The following is a 19,017-nucleotide window of genomic DNA, read 5'->3' as shown; positions in this document are numbered from 1 at the left end:
CTACTCTTCGTTGCAGTGAGCGGGCTTCAGTAGTTGTGGCACAAGGGCTCAGTAGTTGTGGCTCGCGGGCCCTAGAGAGCAGGCTCAGTAGTTGTGGCACACGGGCTTAGTTGCTCCGAGGCATGTGGGATCTTCCCGGACCAGGGGTTAAACCCATGTCCCCTGCATTGACAGGCGGATTCTTAACCACTGCGCCACCAGGAAAGTCCCTTAAATAAAAAGCTTTTATCTAAAAAAATTGTTTTGGTCATTTAGAATATAATCATGAACATAGTAACACAAGTTGTAGCTCAATGCCTTTTGAGTTCAAATGGCCACTCTTCATAGTATTCAAATTATAACTTTTATGATAAATTTAACATTAAGGAAAAAGATTATTCTGTTTCAATACTATGGCTACAAATACGCTGAACTCCCTGGATATTTGCATATGCCGTGTGTTGGGGTGCAACCTAACATAGGGTTAGTGCATCCTATTCACCAAAAATATTGTAGGTCTGACTTCCTATACTAGTCCCCAAAACCAAGTGTCCTACAACACACATCCCAACATCCACACTGGCAGATGCCACCCTCTCCAACCTTAGAGTGAAGGGTAGAAGGCACTAGCCTAGATGCTTTTCTCTGCATAGAGCTGTGATGAGAGAAGGGGCATTTCATGTGGCAATTACCAGGAACTGACATTAAGAGCTGAGAGTGGGAAAATTAAAGCAAGAAACCACAGATCTGTATGAAATCCAAAGACCGTGGTTTTGCTTGTTGCTGCTGACATAGTTTTTTTAACAGAGCAGCTATATTTATTATAGGTAGAGAGTGGGTACCTTCTTTCTAGTGCTGCCTCTCAGTCCTAAATCAAGGTATATGCAGAGTTTCTGAGCACCTTTTACATTTTCCATTCACAAAACATTTTCACAGATGTTAACTTGTTAGATCTTTCCAACATCCCTATAAGGTGTGTGTCAGAGTACATAGCCTCCCCAAAATTAGCTTCTTGGAAGGTATGGATAAAATAATCTAGAGACCACACAGATTTAGGAAAGAATAAGTTTACTACCATCCTACTCAAAACCCTAAATAGAGAGTAGTTACGTATTTGGAGTAGTAATAGATGTGCTTACCACACATTCTACTTATTAATCAACTTATGTTTTTTTCAAACATTGAATTCCTACTGAATCCTATGTCTTAATAAAGGTAATGGGAGGTAAAAATATCTGTCCTTGAGATTACTGTGCTCTCGGTCTGGTGCAGAAATGGATATGTGAACAGATAGTCACAATATAATGCCAAAGAGTTATAATAAAATACATAATGCAATCCAGGGGAGGAACATACCTCCCCAACTGCTGTAGGGTCAGTCAGAGAAGACTTCACAGAAAAAATAATTTTTTTGTCATGAAGGCAACCAGGTACTCTCAATTTTCAAATTGTATCCTCATGAAATTTGACTATCTTTGGGCACCACTGACCACTTCCTCTTTCCTGAAATTATCTGTTTGGCTTCTTGGACCTTGGACTAGGTTCTTCCCTGGTTTCCATCTGACCATAGTTTTTCATCCTCCTTTACTAATCTTCCTGCGTCTGCTCCTTAAATTTTGCTCTTTCCATGCCTCCATTGTGTCATCTTCCCTTCACACTTTCCATTGTTTCTGTGGGTGAGAATTTGCTAATACATATTCATGATCTCAACTGCCTTGCGTATGACTGTGCCTTTGAAATCTTTGCCCCAGGGAAACTTAACTCATGAACACAGATCATGTGTTCATCTGATTCCTGGCTTGGAAGCTTTGCTGGGGCTTTGAATGAAGGACACCATCACCTGTTCACTTGTTCTTCCATTCCTTCTTCATTCATTCAACAAATATTTATTGATGGCCATTGCAGGGTAGTCACCACATTAGGCTCTGGGATGCAACACACCAGGCTCTTACTCTCCTGAGGAAAATAAATTTAAATTGGTGCTTGGCAAAGTGTGGTTGACTAATTACATGACAGAATCACTGGAAGAAGAAAGTCTTCTTTTAAAAATGCCAACTTGAGAGACCTTCAAGATGGCAGAAGAGCAAGATGTGGACATCACCATCCTCCCCACAAATACATCAGAAATACATCTACATGTGGAACAACTCCTACAGAACACCTACTGAACGCTGGCAGAAGACCTCAGACCTCCCAAAAGGCAAGAAACTCCTCACATACCTGGGTAGAGCAAAAGAAAAAAAGAAAAAACAGAGACAAAAGAATAGGGATGGGACCCGCACCAGTGGGAGGGAGCTGTGAAGGAGGAAAGGTTGCCACACACTAGGAAGCCCCTTCAATGGCAGAGACGGGGGGGTCGGGGTGGGGGGGAAGCTTCGGAGCCACAGAGGAAAGCGCAGCCACAGGGGTGTGGAGGGCAAAGCGGAGAGATTCCCGCACAGAGGATCGGTGCTGACCTGCACTCACCAGCCCAAGAGGCTTGTCTGCTCCCCTGCCGGGGCGGGCGGGGGCTGGGAGCTGAGGCTCGGGCTTCGGGCTTCGGGCTTCGGAGGTCGGATCGCAGGGAGAGGACTGGGGTTGGCGGCGTGAACACAGCTTGAAGGGGGCTAGTGCCCCACAGCTAGCCGGGAGGGAGTCCGGGAAAAAGTCTGGACCTGCCTAAGAGGCAAGAGACCCTTGTTTCGGGTGCGCAAGGAGAGGGGATTCAGAGCGCCGCTTAAAGGAGCGCCTGAGTTGGGTGTGAGCCGTGGCTATCAGCGCGGACCCCAGAGACGGGCATGAAACGCTAAGGCTGCTGCTGCCGCCACCAAGAAGCCTGTGTGCAAGCCCAGGTCACTCTCCACACCGCCCGTCCAGGGAGCCCGTGCAGCCCGCCACTGCCAGGGTCCCGTGACCCAGGGACAACTTCCCCGGAGAACACACGGCGTGCCTCAGGCCGTTGGAACGTCATGCTGGCCTCTGCAGCCGCAGGCTCGCCCCGCATTCTGTACCCCTCCCTCTGCCCGGCCTGAGTGAGCCAGAGCCCCCTAATCAGCTGCTTCAGACCTAGAGACACATACAGACTGAAAGTGAGGGGATGGAAAAAGATATTCCATGCAAATGGAAATCGAAAGAAAGCTGGGATAGCAATTCTCATATCAGACAAAATAGATTTTAAAATAAAGACTATTACAAGAAACAAAGAGGACACGACATAATGATCAAGGGATCAATCCAAGAAGAAGTTATAACAATTGTAAATATTTATGCACCCAACATAGGAGCACCTCAATACATAAGGCAAATACTAACAGTCATAAAAGGGGACATCGACAGTAACACAATCATAGTAGGGGACTTTAACACTGCACTTTCACCAATGGACAGATCATCCTAAATGAAAATAAATAAGGAAACACAAGCTTTAAATGATATATTAAACAAGATGGACTTAATTGATATTAATAGGACATTCCATCCAAAAACAACAGAATACACATTCTTCTCAAGTGCTCATGGAACATTCTCCAGGATAGATCATATCTTGGGTCACAAATCAAGTCTTGGTAAATTTAAGAAAATTGAAATCATATCAAGTATCTCTTCCGACCACAACGCTATGAGACTAGATATCAATTACAGGAAAAAAACTGTAAAAAATACAAACACATGGAGGCTAAACAGTACACTACTAAATAACCAAGTGATCACTGAAGAAATCAAAGAGGAAATAAAAAAATACCTAGAAGCAAATGACAATGAAAACACAACAACCCAAAACCTATGGGATGCAGCAAAAGCAGTTCTAAGAGGGAAGTTTCTAGCAATAACAATCCTACCTCAAGAAAGAAGAAAAATCTCAAATAACTAACCTAACCTTATACCTAAAGCAATCAGAGAAAGAAGAACAAAAAAACCCCAAAGCTAGCAGAAGGAAAGAAATCATAAAGATCAGATCAGAAATAAATGAAAAAGAAATGAAAGAAACGATAGCAAAGATCAATAAAACTAAAAGCTGGTTCTTTGAGAAGATAAACAAAATTGATAAACCATTAGCCAGACTCATCAAGAAAAAAGGGAAAGCCTCAAATCAATAGAATTAGAAATGAAAAAGGAGAAGTAACAACTGACACTGCAGAAATACAAAGGATCATGAGAGATTACTACAAGCAACTCTATGCCAATAAAATGGACAACCTGGAAGAAATGGACAAATTCTTAGAAAAGCACAACCTTCTGAGACTGAACCAAGAAGAAATAGAAAATATAAACAGACAAATCACAAGCACTGAAATTGAGACTGTGCTTAAAAATCTTCCAACGAACAAAAGCCCAGGATCAGATGGCTTCACAGGAGCAATCTGTCAAACATTTAGAGAAGAGCTAACACCTATCCTTCTCAAACTCTTCCAAAATATAGCAGAGGGAGGAACACACCCAAACTCGTTCTATGTGGCCACCATCACCCTGATACCAAAACCAGACAAAGATGTCACAAAGAAAGAAAACTACAGGCCAGTATCACTGATAAACATAAATGCAAAAATCCTCAACAAAATACTAGCAAACAGAATCCAACAACACATTAAAAGGATCATACACCATGATCAAGTGGGGTTTATCCCAGGAATGCAAGGATTCTTCAATATATGCAAATCAATCAATGTGATACACCATATTAACAAATTGAAGGAGAAAAAACATATGATCATCTCAATAGATGCAGAAAAAGCTTTCAACAAAATTCAACACCCATTTATGATAAAAACCCTCCAGAAAGTAGGCATAGAGGGAACTTACCTCAAAATAATCATGACCATATATGCCAAACTCACAGCCAACATCATTCTCAATGGTGAAAAACTGAAACCATTTCCTCTACGATCAGGAACAAGACACAGTTGTCCACTCTCACCACTATTATTCAACATGGTTTTGGAAGTTCTAGCCACAGCAATCAGAGAAGAAAAAGAAATAAAAGGAATACAAATCGGAAAAGAAGAAGTAAAGCCGTCACTGTTTGCAGATGACATGATATTATACCTAGAGAATCCTAAAGATGCGACCAGAAAACTACTAGAACTAATCAATGAATTTGGTAAGGTAGCAGGATACAAAATTAATGCACAGAAGTCTCTTGCATTCCTATACACTAATGATGAAAAATCTGAAAGAGAAATTAAGGAAACACTCCCATTTACCATTGCAACAAAAAGAATAAAATACCTAGGCATAAACCTACCTAAGGAGACAAAAGACCTGTATGCAGAAAACTATAAGGCACTGATGAAAGAAATCAAAGATGACACAAACAGATGGAGAGATATACCATGTTCTTGGACTGGAAGAATCAATATTGTGAAAATGACTATACTACCCAATCTGCAGATTCAATGCAATCCCTATCAAACTACCACTGGCATTTTTCACAGAACTAGAACAAAAGATTTCACAATTTGTATGGAAACACAAAAGACCCCGAATAGCCAAAGCAATCTTGAGAAAGAAAAACGGAGCTGGAGGAATCAGGCTCCCGGACTTCAGACTATACTACACAGCTACAGTAATCAAGGCACTATGGTACTGGCACAAAAACAGAAATATAGATCAATGGAACAGAATAGAAAGCCCAGAGATAAACCCATGCACATATGGTCATTTTATTTTTGTTAAAGGAGGCAAGAATATACAATGGATAAAAGACTGCCTCTTCAATAAGTGATGCTGGGACAACTGGAAAGCTACATGTAAAAGAATGAAATTAGAACACTCCCTAACACGATACACAAATATAAACTCCAAATGGCTTAAAGACCCAAATGTAAGGCCAGACACTATCAAACTCTTAGAGGAAAACATAGGCAGAACACTCTATGACATAAATCACAGCAAGATCCTTTTTGACCCACCTCCTAGAGAATTGGAAATAAAAATAAACAAATGGGACCTAATGAAACTTAAAAGCTTTTGCACAGCAAAGGAAACCATAAACAAGACAAAAAGACAACTCTCAGAATGGGAGAAAATATTTGCAAATGAAGAAACTGACAAAGGATTAATCTCCAAAATTTACGAGCATCTCATGCAGCTCAATATCAAAAAAACAAACAACCCAATCCAAAAATGGGCAGAAGACCTAATTAGACATTCCTCCAGAGAAGATACACAGATTGCCAACAAACACATGAAAGGATGCTCAATGTCACTAATCATTAGAGAAATGCAAATCAAAACTACAATGAGGTATCACCTCACACCAGTCAGAAAGGCCATCATCAAAAAATCTACAAACAATAAATGCTGGGGAGAGTGTGGAGAAAAGGGAACCCTCTTGCACTGTTGGTGGGAATGTAAATTGATACAGCCACTATAGAGAACAGTATGGAGGTTCCTTAAAAACTGAAAATAGAACTACCATATAACCCAAAAATCCCACTACTGGGCATATACCCTGAGAAAACCATAATTCAAAAAGAGTCATGTACCAGAATGTTCATTGCAGCTCTATTTACAATAGCCAGGACATGGAAGCAACTTAAGTGTCCATTGACAGATGAATGGATAAAGAAGATGTGGCACATATATACAATGGAATATTACTAAGCCATAGAAAGAAACGAAATTGAGTTTTGTAGTGGATGGGCCTAGAGTCTGTCATACAGAGTGAAGTAAGTCAGAAAGAGAAAAACAAATACCGTGCGCTAACACATATATATGGAATCTAAAAAAAAAAAAAAAAAAAAAAAAGTGGTTCTGAAGAACCTAGGGGCAGGACAGGAATAAAGACGCAGATGTAGAGAATGGATTTGAGGATATGGGGAGTGGAAAGGGTAAGTTGGGACGAAGTGAGAGAGTGGCATGGACATATATACACTACCAAATGTAAAATAGATAGCTAGTGGGAAGCAGCTGCATAGCGTAGGGAGATCAGCTCAGTGCTTTGTGACCACCTAGAGGGGTGGGATAGGGAGGGTGGGAGGGAGATGCAAGAGGGAGGAGATATGGAGATATATGTATATGTATAACTGATTCACTTTGTTACAAAGCAGAAACTAACACACCATTGTAAAGCAATTATACTCCAATAAAGATGTTAAAAAAAAAAAAATGTCAACTTGAGGTTCCTTTCCAGACCTATTAAATTGTAATATCTCAGAACTGGGACCAAGTGAGATGTATTTTGTGTAAACCCTGTAAGAGATTCTGAGGAGCATAATTTAAAATTCAGAAAATCTCTTATTTAAATAAAAAGAAAATCAAATAAATGCATAATTACATACTGTAAAGTTGCCATTGAAGAAGACTAGAAGGTGCTGTGTGTTGTATAATAAGGGATTAAGGAAGGTTGATACCTAATTACCTGGGAGTTAGGCATGGGAAGAGATCATGCCTGGCCATGTGATTAATCAGAGATGAGGTTGAAGTAAATGAAATGCTAAGGATGACTCTCAAACACAAGCTTGGATGACATTGTTTGGTTCCTCTTTTTTCTCTTGCCACCCTTATCTCTATTTTCTTCTCTGTATCTTAAATCCAGACCATCTTCTTTATCACCACGGCTTCTAACGGTTCAGAGGCTCTTGTTTTGCCTGGAGTCATGACATTATTCCCCTATTTCTTATCCTTGCCTCTGTATCACTCTTTTCCCTGATCTCTCACCACAGTGATCTCCAAAATAAAAAAATATATTTTTTATATATTTATATAAAGTTTTATATTTATATTTTACATGTGATCACACATTTGGTTAAAATCTTTTAAACATCCTCTATGGCCTTGAGAATAAAATCTGAAAACCAAAACCTGGTGCTGCTTACAACATCCTTCATGCTCACTGCCATTCTTTGGATTCCTGTCACCATTGCCTTTCATCTGGAATTCTGCAACAGCCTCAGCGTGATTGGTGATTGACCCATATCTAGTCTTGGGTTCCTTCAGTCTGCTACCTTGCAGCGCAGCAATTCCTCTAAACGATAAAGCTCATCATCCCTATCTTTGTTATAACCCTTCAGAAGATCCCAACTACCACCTTCAAGATAATATCCAAACTACTCTCAATGGCTTATAAGGTTCTTCACGATCTAGCATCACCTCTATTCCCTGGCTTGCTTCTTACCAATTCCCCCAGTGCTTTTATTTATACTTTTGCTATTCTTTATACCTTTAGTTTCTCCAGTTTGTTATGACTTCTTGCCCCTGAATCTTGATGTCTTTTTTTTTTTTTTCTTTTTTGGCTTGAGATCCCCTTCCCTGGTTTACCTCCTATATATCCTTCAGGCTGCTGTTCACACATCCCTGAAGCCTATGCTTGGTGGCCCTGCTGGATCCTCTTTTAGCAGTACCACTTCCTCACCCCTTTTCTTTTTGGGGAGTTTCATACTGAACTGCAACTGGCCCTCTGCTTATCTCTTTCCCCACTTGCACTGTCTCTGGAGGCCAGCAACCATGTCTTGGTCACTGTTGAATTCCCACATCGAACCTTGTCTGGAACATGCAATATGTTTTTTTATACAGCAAATGAAGGACTGAGTATTAATACTTCCTGACTGTATCAACATAGTTTGCATATTTAAAAAATAACAGCTTTATTGAGATAATTCAAATGCCATAAAATTTGCCCATTTTAAAATATATAATTCAGTGGCTTTTAGTATAATCACAGAGTTGTTTATCCATTATCACTAATTTTAGACCATTTTCATCACCTCCCAAGAAATCCTGTACCCTTGAGTAGTAACTCTCTATTCTCTTCCCTCCTTAACCCCTAGCAGTCACCAATCTACTGTCTGTCTATGGATTTACCTATTCTGGACATTTCATATAAATTAAAATCACACACTATATGGTCTTTGTGACTGATTTCTTTCACTTAGCATATTTTCAAGGTTCATCTATTTTATAGCATATAATACTACTTTATTTCTTTTTAATATTTGGTTGAATAGATAAAGCACATTTTGTTTATGCACATTTGGGTTGTTTCTGCTTTTTTGCTATAATGAGTAATGATGCTATGAACATTCATGTACAAATTTTTGTGTGAACATATGTCTCCAGTTTTCTTAGATTAAAATTACTTAGGAGTGGAATTGCTAGGTCATATGGCAATTCTGTGTTTAACTTTTGAGGAAGTGCCAAACCGTTGTCCAAAATAACTGCACCATTTTACATTGCCACCAACAGTGTAAAGGGTTTTACTTTCTCCGCATCTTCAATAACACTTGATACTGTCTGTATTTTTTATTATGACCATTCTAGTGGGGACTATGGTTTTGATTTGCATTTCTCTTATGACTAATGATGTTAGACATCTTTTCATGTGCATATTGGCTACTCATATGTCTTTTTTTGAGAAATGTCTCTTCATTTCTTTTGCTTATTTTTAATTGGATTGTATGCCCTTTTAACAGTTTAATTCTAAGAGTTTTAAAATATAAAATATGGATATAAGTTCCTTATCAGATATATGATATGAAAATATTTTTGCCCACTCTGTGGGTTGTCTTTTCACTCTCCTAATGGCATCTGTTGAATCACAAAAGTAATACTGATGAAGTCTAATTTATTTATTTTTATTTTGTTGCTTATTCTTTTGGTGTCATGTCTTGTCCCAGAACCATTGTTGAAAAGACTATTTTTTCTCCATTGAATTTTCTTGTCATCATTGTCAAAAATCAATTGACCATACATATAAGAGGTTATCTCTGGGCTCTCAATTTTATTTCAGTAATTAGCATATCTTTATGCCAGTATCATGCTGCTTGATTACTACAGCTTTGTAGAAATTTTAAAATCAGGAAGTGTGAATCTTCCAACTTCACTCTTCACTCTCAAGATCATTTTGTCTCTTCTGGGTCCCTTATATTCTCACATGAATTTTAGGATCAACTTGTCAATTTCTGCAAAGAAGCCAGATAAGATTTTAATAGGGATTATGTCGAATCTGTTGATCAGTTTTGTATTTCCATCTTGGCAATGTTAAATCTTCTGATCCATGAACTTGGGATTTCTTTTCATTTATTCATTTCTTTAACTTTCTTGAAATGATATTTTGTAGTTTTTAGTTAAAAAAAACTCTTGCACTTTACTTGTTAAGTTTATTCCTAAGTATTTTATTTTTGATGCTATTGTAAATGAAATTTTAAATTGTATTTTAAATAAGAGTAGTCTTTGCACTTTTAAAGGTTATGTAGATCTGTAATATCACATAAAACTAGGACTTCAATCTGAGAATCATCTCACACATACTATCTTTTCAAAGGACACTAAACCTTCTTACCACTTTGAACAGAAGTAGAAAGCTTTGCATGACCCAAAGGAAAGGATGAATATTACTGAATCAATATATATCTATATACAAACATATTTATATATATGAATGTGTATACTGATATATTGAGAAACTGTATTTTGAATTGCATTATCAAATTAATTGTGCAACATGTAGTCATATGTGAATCGTATGATTCACAAAATATGATACCAAATTTTGACGTTTTAAATACTCATGCTTATTAAGTGTACTTGTTAAAACTATTGACTATATGGAAATTAACGAGTAAACCTTTGAAAAAATGCCCAGTTTCACTGGAAATGTTTGCATGTACAATCTGCTGTTACATAAGTCAGATGAAGAGTTGGGTTTTTGAATACTGCAGTGGCAAACTAGTCACCAAAATGATTATTAATACTATGCTTATTTATAGAGCAAGATGAAAAGAGCTAATTAAGGATGGTATGACTAGATATCAATTATCTTTAAGTGTTATATTTAAAATTTTCCCACATGTATAGTAATCATAACATTGAAGATACCACTTAATATGTGGGAAAAACACTGTAATAGAGGTATTAAATTGAGTGAGAATTTTGTAGTGAATACTGGAAATGATTACTTATAGTGGGGCATTTAATTGGGAAATATTCTTGTAGTCCTTTTTTTTTCAGGAGTTATTAAAACTACACAGAAGAAAATTATTCTATAAAAAATAATGTCTTTAATTTATGAAGCATTACTCTAGGTTGATTGGTCTGGGAAGATTAAAGATGAAAAAATGTAAGCACATTCACTCAGAAAGTTTTGGTTTTGTGGTTGCTGATATATTTGTCTGCAGTAATAATAGAATTTGACAGCAGAAGCCAGTTGATGGCTCACATTCTATGAAATGTACTGGATTGGAGCCTACAGAATGAATCACTATTGGTGAACATTGTCAAGACAGGAATGGGCTATGGTTTTGTCCCAGAAGGTCTATCTATATAACTATCATCCATTTGTTAGAACACATGTTTTAGACACAAAACATCCTAATATCAGAATAATGCCAAAGGAGAGGAAGGCACATTTTTAAAATGTATGGATATGGCTTCTCTTTTTAAACATTATGAAAGATGGTATTATTTGTTAATATAGCAAAGCAAGAGAGCTGAATGATCTTTGTTGATGCTTTGTAGCATAGTTGTGAAAAATAGGAAGTTTAATTTACTCTCAAGTAGTAGTATTTTTAATTTAGCAACATATCCAAAATAAATTATGTGTCTCAAATACTGATGTATTTACAAGATCCTGACTCAAGTGTTCGCTACTTGTTCTTCCTTGGGGTGGATATTGGTTGGCTCCCAGACTTCAACTATGGCATCAAAACACAGTACAGTTATACATAAATAGATTCCTTGGTGAAAACGTAGTCATGTATGTTTAACATGTGTACTGAAACATACATAAATTTTCTCCATTATATCAAGAAATGTAACATGTATTGCTTGACTATACTGTTTTTTACTAAAGAAAATTTACAACTGTTAAAAAATTGTGGTTTTTTCATTATCTTATAACTTTAATTTTTATTTATGAAAAACATTTTTCCACTAGTTCAGTATTCAGGAAACTGATCAAGAAAATGTAGCACTTAGCTTTTAATGATGAATATTTATCCTCCGTAATGAGGCCTATCAGATTTGGATATATTTCTTTGTTAATAAGTCTTATTTCCTTATAGAAAATAAAGTGTATTGAGAATTAAGAATTAGACATGTGGGTAGACAAGCTGAACTTTAAGGTCTCTACCAAACTTGAAGTTTAATGTTTCTGAGATTTCTTTTTTTGGCTGCCTTTTTTTTTTTTTAACGGTAACATTGTAAATCTATAGAAGCCCCAAACAAAATGCAATTTTGGTTTTACAATAATTAGCTTTGAAACATAACCTTCACAGAAAGTATTTTATTATCTTATAAGAGTCCATTAGGGTATACAATCAATATTTTAGCCGCTCAAGTGGAGCATTTCATTTTTCTTAATATTTTTGAGATAAGCCACTTTCAATTTAACTTTTTTTTCTTGCCTAATGGAATCTTATACATAAATAAAATAACTTTTCTAAATCATTAAAACCTAATAGAAAATTAACAGGGTTATGATAGATTGCTTTTCCTTTGTGGTGAAGAGACAAGGTAGAGCTAATAGTCTTGAGTGCCTTTAGGACACATGAAGTACCATCTACTTTCTCAAGGGAGGATATTTGAAATTAAACATGCATGAATTATCTACTCCACCTGGGGGAGATCTGATAGCCCTCAGCAAGTGTTGAACTTCGGGGCTACAATTCTCTGCCCTCCTCTATTCACCCCACATTCAAGAAAGGAAAGCATCCTTTAGCAATAGATCTATTTATGAGAACAATCTCAGTCACATAGTTCCCAAAGGGGAGGCAACCTTAAGAGTGGTGATAGAATATTGCTGACACTAGACACTTTGGGGCATTTTTTTGGTATAAGATAGTTGTCACTACCTTCTCAGTAGATTCTCAGTAGACTACTGTACTGGTGGTGGTCACAGAATGGGTAAGTAAGCTTAATTTGAGCTGCATTAGTTTTCTACTGCTGTGTAACAAATAACTCCATATTTAGCAGCTTACGACAATAAAACACTTATCATCTCACACAGTTCCTGTAGATTGGACATTCAGAAGCAGCTCATCTGGGTTGTTCTGGCTCAGGGTCTCTCATGAGGTTGCGGTCAAGGTGTCAGCTGGGGCTGCAGTCATCTAAAGGCTTGACTGGAGCCAGACGATTCACTGTCTAGGTGGCTCCCGCACATGCATGGCAAGTGGGTGCTGACTGTGGGCAGGAAGCCTCAGTTCCTTTCCATAGGGCTGCTTGAGAGCTGTCATGACAGTCTGGTTCTCTCCCAGGAGTGAGCAGTCCAAGAGAGAACAAGGCACAGGCTCAAATGTCATTTACGACCTAGCTTCAGAAACCACATGCAGTCATTTCTGGAATATGTTATTGTTTACATAATTCAGCCCTATTTAAAGTGGGAGAGGACTCCATGAGTGTGTGGTTCCAGGAGGTAAAGTTATTGGGGGCCACCTTGGAGCCAGACCATCACAGCATATGCTAATTTTTCTTTTGGGTTTTTATAGAGCTGGTCTTGGGAAAATAAGTTTTTTGTTTTATTTATTTATTTTTTAAACATTCCTTTAGCTCTCCTGTCTGTGCCTCTTTGAGCTATACTTTATTTCTAGAACCCAGTACTTCCAAGTTGACTCCTTCTTCCTCAGGGGTGCCCTTCCTGTCCTTCCTTGCTCACAAATTCAACAAATATCTGAGGACAAATTGTGTGTCAATCACTGTTTGTTCACATCAGTGAACAAAATCCTTCCATTCATAGAGCTTATCTTTTATATAGTAGTAGCTTTTCATAATGAGTTGTCTCCTATGATGCATAATTTCTGGTTTGTCTTATTAGCATTCTGTGGGATCTGATGCTATTTCCAGGTGATAGTGTCAGAACTGATTCGACTTGTAGGACACCCAGCTGGTGTCCAAGGATTGCTTGGTGGTGTGGGAAACCCCACTTCCCTTGCCCCCTCACATTGGAATCAGGTCCAGAACCTTCAGTAAACAAATTTAAGGAAAGAGGTCAATGATTGGCAAAATTCCCTTAAAATAACAAGTTGGTTTTAATAGAGGTATTCTGTCATCTAATTCAAAAGAGTATGATGGAACTTTAAGGCCCTTAAGCAGAGAGAGATCATAGCAGGGGAACTTGCTCATTTGTGCCAATTTCACTGCTTTAAGCCTACTTTTGTTCAACGGAAAACATAACCGTCAAGCTATCTCACTCAGCACGGTCTTTTCCACAATGTGAAAATGCAAGAGTGGGGGAATAAGTGAATTTTAAGCTTAAACAGGCAAAAACATTAATATAGTTATCACCATGAACACATGAGGAGTGTCAGAGATTAAAGTAGCTAGTTTTGCCATTTCCTTTCAAAACTGACACAGTGAGATTTGAATTTCCCCAAATATGGTGGAAAGACTTGGATCACCATTTCTATGTGTGTTTATAGCCTAGCCAGTGTTTCAAGGATTCTGGCATTTATATCTGAGCTTAGCTCTAACACGTTTTTCCATGGGACTCTTTTTTTTTTTTCTGTTTTAAAACTGTTTGGGCCATTAAATCTTTCTCCAAATGTCAGATTGGTCAACACCAAGGAGGTAAATGGAACGTAATGACACTCGTCAAGTTGATGATGTGAACGATTTATTGGACCCAATCATTTAGCACTTTCATAAAGTCAATATCAGGGAAAGAAACTCTGGGCTCTTATTATGGTAAACTGTACTGTCAGCATTCAGTGATTTATTACAAACCTGTGGCTAGGATTAGGATATTGTAAATGGGGGAAAAATGGAAGGCTCATTGATATTTTATACCCACAGGTGGAAGACATGCAGTGGGCCAATAGAGAGCACACTCAACCGGCATCTGTCTGCAGCCTGCCCTGTAAGCCTGGGGAGAGGAAGAAAACGGTGAAAGGAGTTCCTTGCTGCTGGCACTGCGAGCGCTGTGAAGGTTACAACTACCAGGTGGATGAGCTCTCCTGTGAACTCTGCCCTTTGGATCAGAGACCAGACATCAACCGCACAGGCTGTCAGCTCATCCCCATCATCAAACTCGAGTGGCATTCTCCCTGGGCTGTGGTGCCTGTGTTCGTTGCCATATTGGGAATCATCGCCACCACCTTTGTGATCGTGACCTTTGTCCGCTATAACGACACACCTATTGTGAGGGCTTCGGGACGCGAACTTAGTTACGTGCTCCTAACGGGGATTTTTCTCTGTTATTCAATCACCTTTTTAATGATTGCAGCACCAGATACAATCATCTGCTCCTTCCGACGGATCTTCCTAGGACTCGGCATGTGTTTCAGCTATGCAGCCCTTCTTACCAAAACAAACCGAATCCACCGAATATTTGAGCAGGGGAAGAAATCTGTCACAGCACCCAAGTTTATCAGTCCAGCATCCCAGCTGGTGATCACCTTCAGCCTGATCTCCATCCAGCTCCTGGGAGTGTGTGTCTGGTTTGTTGTGGACCCACCGCACATCATCATTGACTATGGAGAACAGCGGACTCTAGACCCGGAGAATGCCAGGGGAGTGCTCAAGTGTGACATCTCTGATCTCTCGCTCATTTGTTCACTAGGGTACAGTATCCTCTTGATGGTAACTTGTACTGTTTATGCCATTAAAACAAGAGGAGTTCCAGAGACTTTCAATGAAGCCAAACCTATTGGATTTACCATGTATACCACCTGCATCATTTGGTTAGCTTTCATCCCCATCTTTTTTGGTACAGCCCAGTCAGCAGAAAAGGTAAGTGGCAAGAAATGCATTTGCCAACCCTTTCCTGGATTTAACTTCTTCCTTTAGGATGCCTTCCCTTCTTTCTTTTTGGTTCACTTATATTCTCTCAAGAAGCTTCAGTGTTTTATATATATATTCAAGGTCACTTTGCTCTGAACATGTGTTGACTAAGGCTGATTTTCCATGAAAAACACTTTAATGTGTCCTCCTTGGCAAGGTTGAAGATTGACAGAGCTCACATCACTTTCTGGGTCCCTTTTCCCAGTTCTGTTATCGACTAACGTAACTGTTCTTTTCCAAACGTTAAAAGAGGAAGGGAGAAAAGGCAGACATGATTCACAGGGGTGAGCTATTCCAGAGGTATCTCAATGCGTGACAAATGCCTCCTTTCCCGGTTCTAATGTTACTCTCAGAAAAAGCTATTCCTTAATAATTATGATGGTTTTAGTCACAGAAGCAAACTGCAACAGCAAGAACTAAATGGCTTAATTCAATCTGAACCGTCGTACTATTTCTCTTTAGCCCCCATTCTTATTATTTTTCCATATGTGGAGGACGATGGTGAGGGATGAAAGAAGAAGCAACGGGCGATTATATAATGCAGTTTATATTTTTTTAGAAGTTGAAGAGCAATTGAATTTCCTGAAATACTTTTCTTTTGTTACTAATCTTCCATTAACTTCGCCACACAAAACACTGCATGTAAAGAACATCTGTGTGTGAAAGGAAATACATGCTGAACTGGATGTGTGTATTTCTATGTATAGAAGAGCAGAGAACTAACGTTAACCATGACTTCCAAGGTTTGGGTGGTGTGATGGAGACAACCAGTTTGAAAAACAAAGGCAAATGCTACCATTCTAAAGGGATAGCTCTTCAGCCCTAATGGGCACATGAGAAAGTTCTTCTCTCAGAGTAAGGATGTAAAGATTATTCCATCCTCCATCATCAGAGGTCGTGAGGAAGTCAAAACATCCGGGGGGGGGAGGGGAAATTATATTCCCTAGGTTCTAACATTCCAAGTAAGGTCCCACATGACTCTTAAAATTCCAGCTAATTCAGAGGAAAAAATGCTCAACAAGGGCATGGAGAGCTCATTAGTATGAGCATTCATCCCTTACTTGATCAATGTGGTCTTCAACTTTGAAAGACAAAAAAGGTACTTCAGCAAACCTGCTGCTGAATAGAGCAAACTTGCCATGGGTTCCAGACCTGTGACCTTTCTTGACTTGAATGGCCTGATGAAAGTCCACGAATATTTTATGTAGGACCATGCTCATGGCGGGAAAATAAAGTAAGACAGTTTGGGACACTAAACCTAACAACTAGAAAACATTATATCTGGACATACACAGATGTGAATTTATTAGGATCAAACTTGTAAATGTAACTTAGGAAGGGATTTGTCACTCAAAGTTTATTAGGTCTGTTTTGACACGGTTAGTTGGACTAGTCAGGGAAAAATATTGTTTTTTAGTGTCTAGAAATGTCCACATTATGTGAATTATTGATAACATCAACCTAACTGGTACTTGTATTTGTGTTTGAACCTAGAACTGTCTTTTTTAACATATTGTTTTATCTAGAGAGGGCCATAGGAGGTTTATTTTGTTTTCTTGTGGACAACAAATATTTAACCAAACAAAATCTCCTGAGTTCTGATATCTAACTCTCTTTCCTTTTGTTTTTTCTTCCTTTACATTTTATAAAAGACAGTCTACTCTTACTTTTCATATTGTGACTTCAGGGATCTGGGGGAGCAAATATGAGTGCTAATAAGATGTTATTTCTATTCAGGGAACTCTTTCAGTGACTCAATTTTTAGAAGAAATTTTTAGAATAAATAAAATCGTGGTCCTACATCAAGCTATTGGACACCTTCATAGTAATTCAAACATGCATCATAGTAAGTTTTTTTTAAGGTAACAAAAAAAAAAATGACCATTGTCTCTCAGATCAAGAACTCTGCAGAGTTGCAGCTGTCCCCTGAGGAGCAGTGATGGAGACAGTGAGAGTTTTAGGATGAAATGGACACATGAATAAGCCAGGGCTGGAGGCTGCCCAGTGCTGGGCCTGTGGGAGCTGTACATCCATCTGAAAACCTGGAGTGTATGTACATACTTATCAGTGTGGATTTATCAATGCCTCCAGAGAGATGACTGAATGCTAGCCAGAATTCTTTTTTCTTTTTTAGCTTTGTGCAATCGAAGTAAGTCAGAGAAGCACACTGTAAGACAAATTTATAAAATATGTTCATTGGAATTTATTTGTATTCATGATATGATTGAATGTGGAAATGAGTGAAGAAATCAAGAAGAAACACTAATTCTAGGAATTTTCAGAACATTGGAAAGTGCTCAAATTATGTAGTTAGGCTTGGAGTTGCTGAATTTAGACCAGCTCTACATCAAGAGCTATTATCTGATAAGTAGCTAAGATTTGCTACTGAAGTATTTTGTGTAATACACTTACGTGTCATCCTAACACTTCACGTTAAAATTTGCTTCCTGCTATTCTCTGTCAAAGTATCTTTAATTACTCAAAACAATACACAGAATGTTTGAGAGTGTTTATTTTTTCACGTTGCTAAAATTATTGACACAGATATTAAAAGTGAATAAAACTTTTCTATCTCTAAAGGCAGGCTTTCTCTAAGTTTTCTTGACTTTGGACGACCAAAGAGCTGGTCAGTTCTCCATTCTCCTTTATAATGCTCAGCCAGTTAACCCCACATTATCAGCTTGAAGTGTTTGCAACAGTCAGGAGGCACACACAGCCATTAACTCAGCAGATCCTCATTGATCATTGTGTCCAGCATTGTGCTAACTATTGAACCATGTCAGTCAGTTTCCCCGAGCCTTCCTTGTACAAAGGCTTAGCCTGTCTCCCAGCTGATGCTGCCTGATGCCTGTCATCACCAGCAAGTGCCAGGTTCCAGGGCAGGAGAAGATCAGGCTCAAGGGTAGGGGGAGATGGTGAGGAGTCAGATGTGAGATGAGAAAGCGAAGAAAAGAACTATGCATCCTGTAACTATACATCAGGGACATAGAATTTATAACATGGAAGAGCAAAATTTCTTCCAGTATGCATTTAATTATGTTTCATGGAGTCATGTCTACAGGAAAAAAACCCATCTAGCCACACAGGTCTCTTTGAAATTACAAGAGAAGTAGGAATAAAAAGTAAAATTAGTTGAATAATTTAGACAGATGTTTTAGAAAACCTCTGAGTAAAATCAAGTTATAAAGGGACATTTGTAGCATTCATGAGGACAGACAGCTCTCCAAAGTATGTCTTCATTCAATGATAAAACACCATTTAATTTCCCTACATTCTTTTTTTTTCAGATTTCAAAATCAAGATGAATCATGTTTTTTCCAATAGATTTTAATGACATCATTTATTAGC

The 19,017-nt window shown here is 38.3% G+C and overlaps 1 protein-coding gene across 2 annotated transcripts in view; it reads left to right on the top strand.

Moving 5' to 3' along the window:
- The window catches only part of GRM8 (glutamate metabotropic receptor 8), a 761,438-nt gene that overhangs the window by 659,040 nt on the left and 83,381 nt on the right, over positions 1-19,017 (top strand). For both annotated transcript variants that reach the window (XM_061198012.1, XM_061198014.1), the window contains exon 8: positions 14,683-15,618. In XM_061198012.1, coding sequence (XP_061053995.1) covers positions 14,683-15,618 — 936 coding nt within the window. The remainder of the gene's footprint in view (positions 1-14,682; positions 15,619-19,017) is intronic.

The sequence above is a fragment of the Eubalaena glacialis genome, chromosome 8 (genome assembly GCF_028564815.1).
Source record: "Eubalaena glacialis isolate mEubGla1 chromosome 8, mEubGla1.1.hap2.+ XY, whole genome shotgun sequence".
Taxonomy (NCBI): Eukaryota; Metazoa; Chordata; class Mammalia; order Artiodactyla; family Balaenidae; genus Eubalaena; species Eubalaena glacialis.
The sequence above is the reverse complement of the archived record's forward strand: the minus strand, read 5'-3'. Positions and strand labels throughout refer to the sequence as shown.